At 38.0% G+C, this 13306-nt stretch overlaps 2 protein-coding genes across 5 annotated transcripts in view; one reads left to right on the top strand and one right to left on the bottom strand.

Annotated features, from left to right (window-relative positions):
- On the top strand, positions 1 to 12509 carry Kyat (Kynurenine aminotransferase). Of its 4 annotated transcripts, none has more exons than XM_034985334.2 (10): positions 1 to 123; positions 2466 to 2630; positions 3347 to 3500; positions 4109 to 4235; positions 4776 to 4885; positions 6555 to 6798; positions 7445 to 7611; positions 8336 to 8522; positions 9371 to 9534; positions 10751 to 12509. In XM_034985334.2, exons 2-10 carry the CDS (start codon positions 2575 to 2577, stop codon positions 10811 to 10813), a joined length of 1272 nt encoding a protein of 423 aa, XP_034841225.1. In that variant the 5' UTR covers positions 1 to 123; positions 2466 to 2574; the 3' UTR covers positions 10814 to 12509. The 4 variants fall into 4 exon arrangements, with proteins under 4 accessions (XP_034841225.1, XP_034841224.1, XP_069354115.1 ...); XM_034985333.2 differs by having other exon boundaries at positions 14 to 92; XM_069498014.1 differs by having other exon boundaries at positions 32 to 88.
- Positions 12507 to 13306, bottom strand: part of LOC117997149 (CIMIP2 protein CG18335-like) — a 28021-nt gene continuing 27221 nt past the window's right edge. The window contains exon 8 of the mRNA XM_034985327.2: positions 12507 to 12778. Coding sequence (XP_034841218.1) covers positions 12709 to 12778 — 70 coding nt within the window. The 3' untranslated portion in view covers positions 12507 to 12708. The remainder of the gene's footprint in view (positions 12779 to 13306) is intronic.

Raw genomic sequence — 13306 nt, 5'->3', positions numbered from 1 at the left:
CTGAGCGTGTCAAAGTCATACGTTTTTGAAGTTTGTTTCAATGTAAGGTTATTTTCCGGCCCAGCTGTGTTTAATAATTCATCGAAAGATATGTAAATTTCTTATCCTTATCAATAGTTTTAAGTTAGTATTGCTATTTAATTTAATTCTACATCTCAATTTATAGAGATAATTAACATAAAACTTATTAGCTCCGTCATTCAACTCGTACTGATTTGTTTACGTTTACACTAGCGGCACGCTATGATGGCCGGTTTGACACATTACAATAGTGATGTGGAATGTCAATTTATTCTCGAACAAAAAACAATTAAGTTTTGTTTTTGTACCTGATTAAATAGGTTTAATAAAACAAAAATGTATATGTTTATTTAATTTATTTGAACGAACTGAATATTTGAACGAAAATGAATATACATACTTTATATGCACACAAGAAACATATGAATACAAAAGATACCGAAAAAGGTGCCACAAAAGGCCATAATTAATCAGATTCGTCCATACTACTATTTTCACTGTCGTCACTGCTATCATCACATACATTAATAATTATATGTTCGTTTTCTATAATATTATCTATTTTCACATCTCTTTCATAATCTTCCCTTATTAATTTAACAGTTCTATTCACAACCTTTTCCCAGTCTCCTTTAGTCACATGTTCACAAGCTTCTTCTAATAATTTTAGCATTTTTTTTTGTGGTAAATGGGGGTTCTGTATTGTGTCTTGCAGCATATCCCTTAATTTGAGCCCACACCAACTCAATCGCATTATACTCACAATGGTAAGGCGGTAACCGTATAACTCTGTGCCCATGTTCTAATGCTATTTCGTCAATGACGTATCGGATCTTGGTTGGTTTGTTTTCTTTTAAAAGACGTACTAATTCCGCTTTTAACATATTCATGTTTGCATCTACGCCATTTTTACGAAGCCATGCGACGATATCAGCTTTCTTTTGGGATTGGGCAGGTGGCTTGTCAATTTGCATCGAGTGGTATGGGGCGTTGTCCATAATTATAATAGATGGTTCAGGGAGGCTACACAACATTGAGGTAAACCATTCAGTAAACTTTTCTCCATTCATGTCTTCATGATAGTCTCCAGTGGTTTTTGACGCAAAAGCCATGAGAGAACCTTCGACAAACCCGTTGATGGTTCCGGCGTGACAAATTATAAGTCGCGATCCTTTTCCTACAGGAACTTTGGAAGTAGATGCTGCTGTGTCATCGTTCCAAGAACGGCCTACAGTATGGTTAGCATTAAGCCATGTTTCATCCAAGAACACAACATTTTGCCAATTTTTGATTTCTTTCACTTGCCGTAAAAAAGTATACCTTGCCATCGCTATATCAAATCTTTCCATCAATATTTTGCGTTTGTTACATTTTTTGTATCGAAATCCAATGGTCTTCAAAATCTTCGTTAAAGAACTTTCCCCACCGAAGAATAATCCAGCTTCCTTCAGTGAATGCACCAACTTTTTTCTTGTTGGATACTCCTTCTGTAAATAGTAGCCGTAAACATGTCTTCGGATAGCATCGGCATCAAAGCTATCGATGCCTACGACTGGTTTTGCTCGTTTTCTCTTTTTTGGTGTGTGAAGTTTATTTTCTTCTGTGCCAGTCTCGCCATATTTTTTTTTAGTTATCCGTCTAACAGTTCGTTGTCCAATATTAAGCGCATCAGCTACGCGTTCAACCACTGACGTTATAGGTAAAATTGGCCCTCCATTTTGAGCTTCACGATCGAAATAGTTACGAAGGCGTATTAGGAACTCACGTGTCTGACTATTTAGAACAGTTCTCTGCGTACGTTCGGTCATATCGACGAAATCCACAACAAAGGGCTTGAACAGAGTCCAAATTAACGAGCAAGGGTCAACAGTAATGCAGTATCAATATTTGAAATCCAAAGCCAGGTCAAAACTATATCACAATCGCATTGCACTGACAGTTTATACTTTTCGAAGCAACGTCAATTCGAAACTGCTTTGTTTTGCATTGAGCATTGACGCGAGTTTGCCGGAGGTAGTAGTTGTGCTAGCCAGCGATCCTATGTGACGATCGTATTAGATTCCATTTTTAAAAATTTATTGATATTTTTTTGCGATTTCAGAGGTTTGTCCACATAGTGAAAATTGTTCATATTCACAAGTACATTCACCCCTTAAATGGTGCAAACTGATTTTTCTACACTTGTATACATTTAAGAAATCAATTTAATAAATAAATTTTGAGTCCTAAACCTAAAACTACATTCGATAAAATTTATGAATCTCTGCACATCACTATCGTCAATAAAGTAATACAATTATTTCCTTCAAAGTCGTTATCAATTAATACGGAACTTCATGAGCGGACAAACGTCAAACCGGCCATCATAGCGTGCCGCTAGTTTAGATAAGTTTTGAATCTCTTTATTACAGTTTATCTTACAAAAATTGTGTTATCATGTTTAGGTGGAGAAGGTCTTTTATTGCCGCGTTGAAAGATCACAGTCATTGTGCAATAAAACAACGCAATACAAGTAGTAAATTAGTAAGAAGGGAAATAAGTATAAGTGCAGTTATGTGTGATAAATTCAAGCTTCCTGCTCGATATGGTGCCGGTGAGAAGAGTGTATGGTGAGTTTAACTCATTATTTACATTGTTATATAATTTCCGGCTTATAAAATACTAAGTATATAGGATCTGGATGGAGTATGTTCAGTATGGTAAATTACTAGTTATGTAATTCCTCTAATAGTAATTAATTTTAAATGTCAGGCAATGATATCATGCCACAGTACATTGTATTTAAAACTGACACTTACGCCATATTGGAGCAGAGTTAAAATAAAATAAAAACTGCAAAACACTAACTGACTTAAACTGTTGGGTCTAGAACCTTCGATTTTGCATATAGTTTTCACTATAACTTAAGGGGTCTAGGCTCGGAATATGATTTTGTCCCATTCGGTGTAGAGACCCTTTGTCCGTGGGGTCCTAGCGCTATAAGGCTTTTTAAGGAAATAGCTAAAAAGGTTAGTCGACATCACAGGAGACCAAAGAGCTGGCAGCTTCCTCGGACCAAGAATTAGCCTAGCTATTCAAAGAGGGAACGCTGCCAATATCTATAAAACCTTGCCTGCTTTTAACAATATATTTTATTTATTATTTATATATATATTATTATAGATTTTTTAAGGGTGTTAGTTTTAGGTTCATTGTTTTAGTATATATGGATTATTTATTCAAGTAAGATAAAACATCATAACAGCACTAAAAAAATTTAAGTTTTAGACTCGCATTAGAAAAGATTTTTTGGACTGAATTTTTTATGTATGTAATGCACTTGTAGGGTTGAATACATCCAACTGGCAGCTGAATACAAGCCAGCCGTAAATCTTGGTCAAGGTTTCCCTGACTACCATGCACCGAAACATGTCACCAAAGCTCTTGCCGATGTTGCGACAGGAGAAAACCCACTGCTCAACCAATATACCAGAGGATTCGTAAGTTATTCCATGCACCATACCTTGTCTCTGTGACTAAGTTAGTTGTATAGAAGCAAGCATTATTTTGAGGAAATCCATGATATCATCATCATCAACCGATAGACGTCCACTGCCTGACATAGGTCTCTTGCAGGGACTTCCACATGCCACGGTCTTGCGCCGCCTGAATCCAGTGGCGTCCTGCGACATGTCTGATGTTGATTGGTAGACTTCACACACCTTTGAGAAGATTATGGAGAACTCTCTGGCATGCAGGTTTCCTCATTAAAACGCACATAAATCAGAAAAGTTAGAGGTGTGAGAGTGTGAGGCGTGCCTGGGATTGAACCCACGACCTCCGATTAGAAGGCGGACGTCCTAACCAGTAGGCTATCACAGCTTTTCAGCTAACTCACTTGCTTTAATGTATATGTACAGAAACCTGCATATCTGAGAGTTCACCATGATGTTCTGAAAGGTGTGTGCCAATCTGCACTTGGCTAGCATGGTAATAGCCAACCCTTCTCATTCTGAGAGGAGACCCGTGCTCGGTAATTTGGCGGCGATGGGTTGATCATAGCTTAAACCAATCCATATTACTTAACGTATATATGCATTTATTACAGGGTCACCTAAGACTAGTACAAAATCTGGCCAAACTTTACTCGCCTTTGGTAGGTAAAGAATTGGATCCAATTAATGAAATATTAGTAACAAGTGGCGCATATGAAGCATTGTTTTCTGCTATTCTTGGTAAGTAAAATTACTTATTATCTATTAGGTACATTTTATTAGCAAATTATTATGTTCATGATAGAGGTATTGTTGATAAAAACCGGTTAAAAGCGAGTCAGACTCGCACACGAAAGGTTTCGAACCATCGTACATGAAATAACACTTTAATTTTTATTTTTTTTGACTGGTCTCGACATACACGATAGACAGACAGACAACAAAGTGATCTTATAAGGGTTCCTTTTTTTCTCGATTACAAGTAGCTTATGCTCGCGACTTCGTCCGCATGGACTACACAAATTTCAAACTACTATTTCACCCGCTTGGGGGTTGAATTTCCAAAAATCCTTTCTTAACAGATGCCTATGTCATAATAGCTATCTGCATGCCAAATTTCAGCCCGATCCGTCCAGTGGTTTGAGCTGTACGTTGATAGATCAGTCAGTCAGTCACCTTTTCCTTTTATACATTTAGACGATTATAATTATTGTATTAACTGATGGACGTCCACTGCTGTAGGAACCTTCCCACTCTACAATCTGGTCTTAATTTTCACAGGTCATGTGGAAGAAGGTGATGAAGTGATAGTAATTGAGCCCTTCTTTGACTGCTATGAGTTTATGATCAGGTCTGCGGGAGGCACACCTAAGTTTATTGCTTTGAAACCAGTAAGTGTTCAAATGTTTTGAAAACATAGGGGCAACGCACATCTATTGAGTGGAACCGAGGTGGAGCATCTTTTTTGATAGCAACTTGAACTTAGCTTTATTTTCCTTGACATACAGTTCAAATTGGCATTATGAAAATAAAACCAGCGGGAGACTGAAAGTAGCAGTAAGAAGTCGGCCCATCGCGTTTTAAGTCATTGTTCTATGCCAAAATAATTATTACATAATTGCATAGTTTAAATTGCTATCGAAAAAGATGCCGCGCTCTCTCTACTTAGGCTGAGATCTATAGAGCGCACTTTGACTTTGCACAGACTTACGATTGAGTTAAAACAAGACAGATTTATGTGAGAGATATAACTCTGTTTCGTTCTAACTCTGTCTCGTTTTAACTCTGTCTTAAGTGTAAGCTAAGTCAGAGTGTGCTCTATAGATCTCACCCTTAGTGAGTGTGTGGTTGCGGTCACATTATTTAAATTTTTCACAAAAAACAAAAGAGAACTAATACTTTGAATCAATTTAAAAAAAGCCAAGAGTGAATAGTGATCTAGATAGCACACTCCATCTTAGGCTGCATCTTTAGTTGCGACCAGCGGGGCGATTGTCTAAAACCTGCATCAATCATTATTACAATCTCAATTGTTCTGATTGGCTGAATTTGTGCGATTCTTGTTGCAACAATGAGCAACAATGCATTGTGGCCAATAGTGAGCGAGCATTAACCAATCAGAGATGATTGCGATCGTGACATTGTAGCTGTCAAACAACCGCGGTAGGGCCACTGGTCCATTGCAGCCAAGCGCAAGTCTATAAATTAAAAAAATCCTTATATAAAATACTACACTGAAGTCGCGTGTCCATCTGTCTGATGACCTTATTTTCCTCTATCACTATTCATTAACCTTTGACAATAATATTATCAGTAACCATACATACATTATTGACAATCTATGTCGTAAATGGGTTATGGAGGTCAAGGGGCAACTGTTTATGTATTTTGGAGAAAATAAATGCCATAATATGTAGGTTAATTTTAACACCAGGGTGTGCTTGGAACCCTCCTGGAATTTACAGGCAAGCTTGACCCCAATCACGCCTGATGGAAAGTGATGATTTGGCCAAAGATGGGACACGTTCACCAAGATGATGCCTATTCACTCTTGTTTTAAAGATACTCAGTTTGTAATTGATAGGAAACACACCTATTGATGGGTCTTTCAACGATGCTAGGTCGCCTTCGTCTTGGGATTGTTTCAATGTCTATCGGTTTCCTGAAATATGTGTTTGCCTATTGTCATTTCTGCTTTGCGACACGATCAGTTGTCAGTCACTCCAGTTCATCTATGGATCTCCGCATTTTTACTTGATCACTATTCGCTACATAGAACGCGTGCAAAAACTTAGCGTTATTGTTGTGCTACCTAAACATAATCTAATACCAATAACCATTTGCCTCTTTTTATAGTTTTAGTGATTTAGTATTTTTTCAAACCCGTAATGTATAGCGTGCAGAACTTCAGAAGGTCAATGCCTCGCCTACGACGTGGCATTGTCTCCGAGTGGCATACTTACGGAAAATTTCGTCACCTGTCTTCGTTTTTGCCAGCGTTCTGGTTACACCCTAGAGAGAATGAAGTCAGGGCATGTTTATAAAACTGTTTGTTTACAGAAGCCCAGCAAAGGAGAGATGACGTCAGCCGACTGGGTACTAGACGAGAAAGAACTGGCGTCTCTATTCAACAGTCGAACCAAGATGCTGATACTGAACACGCCGCACAACCCAGTGGGGAAAGTGTTCACTGCACAGGAGCTGGACACTCTAGCGGCTCTGTGCAAAAACCACAATGTGCTGTGTGTGTCCGATGAGGTGTACGAGTGGATGGTGTATAAGCCTCATAAACATATTCGGATAGGTGGGTTTTTTTAAATTCATAGATTCAGACCTGCCCGTTATCGTAATCGACAGCAAATTCTGCTCTTCGATTGGTTGATTGGCCGTTTACATCACACAGCCAGTCAAGGCACAGCATTTACTACCGATTATGATAACGATGATTACGTTTTTCTTACACAATTGGGGGTCTGGTGGCAAGTGATGATGTAGCCTAAGATGGAGCGCGCTTGCTTAGAAGATGCCTATTCACTCTCAACTTGAAGATACCCATATTAAAATTGGAGGGGAAAACTGATGCTGAAAGATTTTTTTTTAAATTATGCTTTATGGGGTCGATTCGAATACTGTTTGATATATATAGGGTAATATTAGGAAGAAAGCAAAACATAATAATTGTTACAAGCTCGTATAGTTAGTTGCACACCAATACAGGTTAGTTGCAGGTTTGTATAGGGATCGTTGCATACTTATACACGTAAGTTGCAGGTGCGCGCGGGGTTTGTTGCATACTTATACAAGTGAGAAAAAGTAGAGACAGATAGCCTAAAATAGATAGCTCGTCTCGTACGTGGCGTACGCAAATTAGAAAGTTGTCACCAGCAACGCTGCGTATGACGTAATCAGTATATGCAATGCACCACACATAAATAGTTATTTATTAACAGCAACTTTACCCGGCATGTGGGAGAGGACCATCACAATCGGCTCAGCCGGCAAGACATTCTCCGTGACCGGCTGGAAGACGGGCTGGGCTTACGGGCCCGCTAACCTTATGAAAAATTTGCAAGTTGTCCACCAGAACAGTGTCTACACTTGTGTCACTCCTATACAGGTTAGTTGCAATTTTATATAGATTGTTGCATATAAATACAAGTTAGTTGCAACTTGCAACATGCAGGTCAATTAATATTCATTCTTGTAATTTATCGTATAAATAAGCTTTCTTTTCATGAGTAAGCTAGCTGATGCCCGTGACTTCACTCCCGTGGATTTAGTTTTTTAAAAATCCTGAGGAGACTGATTTTCCGGTATTCTCCGATCTTTAACTATATCCATGCAAAAAATCACGTCCATCCATTACCCCTTTGCGACATGATTGAAGGATAAACCAATAAACCAACAAACAAATACACTTTTGCATAATCATAGTATTATGGGTAGGTACCTAGAGATTTTTTTACAAAAAAGTATTTTTGTAATACTCCACGATTCTTTTTGATTGTGACAGTATCAAATTATTTTAGCATCATTCTTTTCGTGTCCAAGAACGATATCAAATAACACTGCCCAATTCATTATAATCAAAAGTTTCTTTTATGTAACTCTAGTAGTGCTCCAAAGTGCTCGAGCCTTTTAGCCCTAATTTAAGAATGCCTATAAGGCTCGAAGGCTAAAAGACTAAAAAGCTTTTTAGCCCCGAGCTCTTTTTTCATTCAAGAGCCTTTTTCTCGGGGCTTGTAGTCTAATAAAAGACTCTTCTATTGAAAGAGTTTCAAAAAACCTAAAACTCGCGTAGTTTCTTTTGATATGTATTTTTACAATGGCACTTTTTTCAGGAAGCAGTAGCGCGATCTTTAGAGTTTGAACTGGCTCGGTACAACTCTCAGGAGTGTTACTTCTTCTCTTTGGCCGAGGAGCTGGTCTCTAAGAGGGACTATCTCGTCAAAGTGTTGAAGGAAAACGGCTTCACTCCCACTATTCCTGATGGCGGTTACTTTGTCATGGCTGATTGGACTAAACTTGGTAAGAATTTCTATGTGGTTTTAAGCCTGAGTAGCTCAACCGGTAAAGGAGTGGACTGAAAACCGAAAGGTCGACGGTTCAAACCCCGCCCGTTGCACTATTGTCGTAGGTACCTACTCCTAGCACAAGCCTGACGCTTAGTTGGAGAGGAAAGGGGAATATTAGTCATTTTAACATGGCTAATATTCTTAAAAAAAAAAGAAAAATTGTTGGTGCTAAAAATCAGCAGATTATATGGGTCCTAACAAGCCTCTAATCGAACACGGCTGTTTCCGGGCGCGCCTGCATGGGATGACGTTATGCAAGAGCCCGGCGTGCGAGTGCGAGAAAATTATTTGCATGGAGTCGACAAGGCACCCCGGTAAAACGCCAAGTGCAATGTCACTCATACCTATGTATATGACGTTTTGTGGGTGTCAACGACAGAGACAATGCTTTACAAATCTGCTATCTCCTTCTACAGGTCGATGTACATTACTTTCTGCCGCGTACTGTAGTTCATTGCTAAACACGTAAATTTTTTTTTTAGGGTTCCGTACCTCAACAGGAAACCCGGAACCCTTATAGGATCACTTTGTTGTCTGTCTGTCTGTCAAGAAACCTACAGGGTACTTCCCGTTGACCTAGAATCATGAAATTTGGCAGGTAGGTAGATCTTATAGCTGACATTTGGGAAAAAATCTGAAAACCGTGACTTTAGGGTTGGATCACACAAAAAAAATTAAATTGTGGTCATGAACTAATAATTAGTATTTTCAACTTTCGAAGTGAGTGACTATATCAAGTGAGGTATCATATGAAAGGTCCTCACCTGTACATTCTAAAACAGATTTTTATTTATTTTTTAGAGAATAAAATAGATCTGAAACAGGAGCCAGACAAGTACAAAGACTATCGCTTCACTAAGAAGTTTGCGAAAGAGGCAGGAATCCTCACCATACCACCGACTGCGTTCTACTCCGAGGGTCATAAGGAGTTAGGAGAGAATTATGCTCGATTCTGCTTTATTAAGGTAAGATTTTCGCGTTTAAACTATCGTGAGTGATTTCCATTATAAACTAGCTGCCCCGGCGAACTTCGTACCGCCTAACAGTCGATTCTTTTTCAGGATTTTAATTTTTCTCTCCGTAAGAACCATCCTCGTACTTCAAGGAATATTATGAAAAAAGAATTAGCGAAATCGGTTCAGCTGTTCTCGACATTTGCGATCAGCAACGCATTTTGCGATTCATTTTTATATGTAGAGGTATACCGTCAACCTATCGTACGTGGCGAGCTGAGTCCCTGTGGTAAAGGAGGACCCCGGATGGGTTCGAAACTAGTCGGGCTAATGTCGACTAAATACGTGAACACTGCCGGATTCTTCTATATTTACTAAATAATCTTCTATATTTGTCCTATTTCTATTCTATTCTTCTTCTTTCTTTTTTCTTCTTTTAGTATTTCTATTTCTATTCTTTTTTTCTATTTAGGTTTAAGTGTTTTATATATGTACTAACTATCCATGTAATTATAACTGTTTCCATAAAAATAAATTAAATTTGTAAGATTTCCGATTTGGGGACAATGGTCCAGCGAAGTGATTCGCTAACTCAATGTCTAACACGGAATGATAGCCACCGACCTCAATTGACATTGGTTGGTTCTGCATTGCTGCTTTACTGAGTGATATATTAAATTAATTTTTCGTCTAAAACCTTCAATGGATTAAAAATGAATGACAAATAAGTTCGGTGGCTATCATTCGGTAAATAATACCTATTATATTGGCACCGATTCCGTTGTCTTTCTCTAAACAAATTCCTAAAAGGCCGGCAACGCATCGGCGGTTCCTCTGGTGCTGCAAATGTTCATGGGCGGCGGTAATCACTTAACATCAGGGGACCTCGTTTGCTCGCTATATCTATTTAAAAAAAAAACTAAATTTAGAGTACCTGCATCCGTTTCTTTTTAACAATGCTAAAAAGGGACAGAACATGAACTTTACATTTAAAGACTCTAAATTTTAGTGCAGGCTACAAATTTAAACAGTAGGCTCGCGACTGTGCCCTAAAATCACGGGTTTTACCATCTAAAAATTAAATTTAAAACTGTCAAACTGCGTCTGTCCTTTTCATATTACATTAGTAAGAAGAGGATGCGAATACTCTAAAATTAGGTTGTGCTCAGAATCAGTACCATTATCATAGTAAAATATCCTGTAAAAATATATTCTTTTATCATTGCAGAAAGACGAAAACCTTCAGCTGACTGAGAAACTACTGAAGGAGTGGAATGCTAAGAAAAACTAGCTTGTTTGAAAATGATCTATATATCTTGTGTTACAGGGTAGCCCAAAAAGTGACTTACAAAAATATAACTCGTGCTAGTAAAGTAAAACGAATCAAAACGAAGCAGTGCTAAGCATTCCGTCTCACTCACACACATACATAAGTAAAATGTGTAAGTGAGAAAGAATGATTAACACCGCCATTTTCGATTTGTTTCTTAGAGGCTTTATTTGTTTAAAATATACAAAAATCTACAGCAAAAATATACTTGCTCCAAAATAATCGAAGTCTTTTTAAGCCTACCTGTTTACTTTGGTACGTATTTAATACAATAATGTTAAATACTGTAATGTTTTATACTATATTCAAGAAAAGAAGTTCGTATAGGCCATACTAACTTCTTTTCTTGAATATATATAAAAGGAAAAGGTGACTGACTGATCTATCAACGCACAGCTCAAACTATTGGACGGATCGGGCTGATATTTGGCATGCAGATAGCTATTATGACGTAGGCATCCGCTAAGAAATGATTTTTGAAAATTCAACCCCTAAGGGGGTGAAATTGGGTTTGAAATTTGTGTAGTCCACGCGGACGAAGTCGCAAGCATAAGCTAGTCCCTTACAAATGACAGAGACGAAAACCTCAGTGACTATTAGCCATTTTGAGGCACCAAACAATCACAAACTAAACTGTTTTGGAATTGAATTATAAATGTTTTTTGAAAACATGTTTGTGATTCGTTTATGACTCAAAATGGTTAACGCCCACTGAAATTTTGGTCTCTATCATTTGTATGGAATTACGTAACAGAGAGAGCGCTATACTATTTTTTTTCCTTGGATAGAGTATAGTACATACTTTATTGTGTTAGAAACTAACTCACTGCCAACGAAAATGTTTTATGTATCGTGATACATTTTAAACCAACGGACAGACCTTTAAGAAAAGATATATGTATTGAGTTCAAAACTAATTTAAGAAAGGCGTACATTCTATAATATGATAGGTATATTGTATAATTTGTATAACACAGTCACAAACTATTTATTAATTTAATTAACCAACTTTTTAAATTGAGGCTTTGTATTTTTTGTAATACTTATTAATTATTATAATATGTTCTGACTGACTTCTGAGAGTTGTATGCAAAATGAGAACCACGCGCCATTTTAGCTCTATGTGTCAACTGTCATGTTAAAAGTACAATTCACCTTTATAATAAGGACTAAAATCGTATTTTTGACATGACAGTAGACACAAAAACTTAGAATGGCGCATGAGAAATGCATTATATATTTTTTTTAATACTGCCAGACGCAATGAGGCTTGTGGCTTTATAAGCGAGAGGACCTGGGTTTGAATCCCAGCAGGGGTAATGTAGGAAAAGAAACTTTAATTTCATCACAATTGGTTCAGTGATATTCAGTTAAGCATTTTATTGAACTACGTAATAATTTAAAATTAAATAAATGGGTATGATACGCGACAGGTTGAGATGCCAATCGGGGTATGGGAGGGGGCATGCCCCGCACGTTACCCGCGCTCACCCGCACTGGGTTAGCGCGGGGGCTATGCGGGTGTGCGGGGCGTTACCTCCCCGATGCCATCTCGAGCTGTCGCGGACTATACCTGGTACTGAATGTATATTAATATTTTTCTAAGAGGTATATCGAATTGTTATTATTTTAAAATTGAATAAAATCATAAGATTTATGCGTAAAATTTTATTTCATCCAAAATTATTTAATGTACTGAGTATGATTTTCTTAGTTCAAAGATTCCTATTGAATGCATGGTGAATATTAATTTTTTGCAAATCTTATTTTACTTGTCAGTCCGTCCAGACTTTACTATTGATTAAAAATATATTTTTTCACTGATTTTTCTAGCTTTTCAATGATTATTATTGTCATCATGACGTGAAGTCCCCGCGTAGCCATCTCTTCGCATCTCTTGTATCGTTGCCGTACGTTTTTCCAAATCTGTAAAAAATATGAATCGAAAGACTTTGTGCTCATACGCACTAGCGGTTAGCCGCCCAGGCGGTTCATCTTAGAGCGACCTGCCGCGTGAGTCGAGACGCGGTTGAAACAGCAGCGGCTAACCGCCACGGGCGGCGAGCCGCTGTTCAACCGCGTCAGGCGGTTGAACCGCTAGTCAGTTTTTTTTTTTTTAAAGAATATTAGCCATGTTAAATGACTAATATTCCCCTTTCCTCTCCAATTAAGCGGCAGGCTTGTGCTAGGAGTAGGTACGACAATAGTGCAACGGGCGGGGTTTGAACCGTCGACCTTTCGGTTTTCAGTCCACTCCTATACCGGTTGAGCTATTGAGGCTCTAAAATTGCGTTAAGTCTATCATAATCGAAATGTTTTATAAACTGCTGCTTCACAATTCCATATTGCTTCTCTTTGTTGAATTTCGACGATAAATTTTTCCGTATCTGAAGTTCATGACTGCGCTTATAACATAGTAGTACACACGTGTAAACACCTGCGGCACGCCGCGTA

This window comes from Maniola hyperantus, chromosome 4, assembly GCF_902806685.2.
Source record: "Maniola hyperantus chromosome 4, iAphHyp1.2, whole genome shotgun sequence".
NCBI lineage: Eukaryota > Metazoa > Arthropoda > Insecta > Lepidoptera > Nymphalidae > Maniola > Maniola hyperantus.
This window is presented reverse-complemented; position numbering and strand designations above follow the sequence as displayed.

Bases quoted from the DNA above. Each gene is read 5' to 3' on its own strand.
- Kyat (XM_034985331.2), top strand. From the start codon at position 2,458: ATGTTTAGGTGGAGAAGGTCTTTTATTGCCGCGTTGAAAGATCACAGT. The intron at 6,799-7,444 runs GTGGGTTTTTTT...ATTTATTAACAG, and splicing joins TCATAAACATATTCGGATAG to CAACTTTACCCGGCATGTGG. The intron at 9,535-10,750 runs GTAAGATTTTCG...TTATCATTGCAG, and splicing joins CTCGATTCTGCTTTATTAAG to AAAGACGAAAACCTTCAGCT.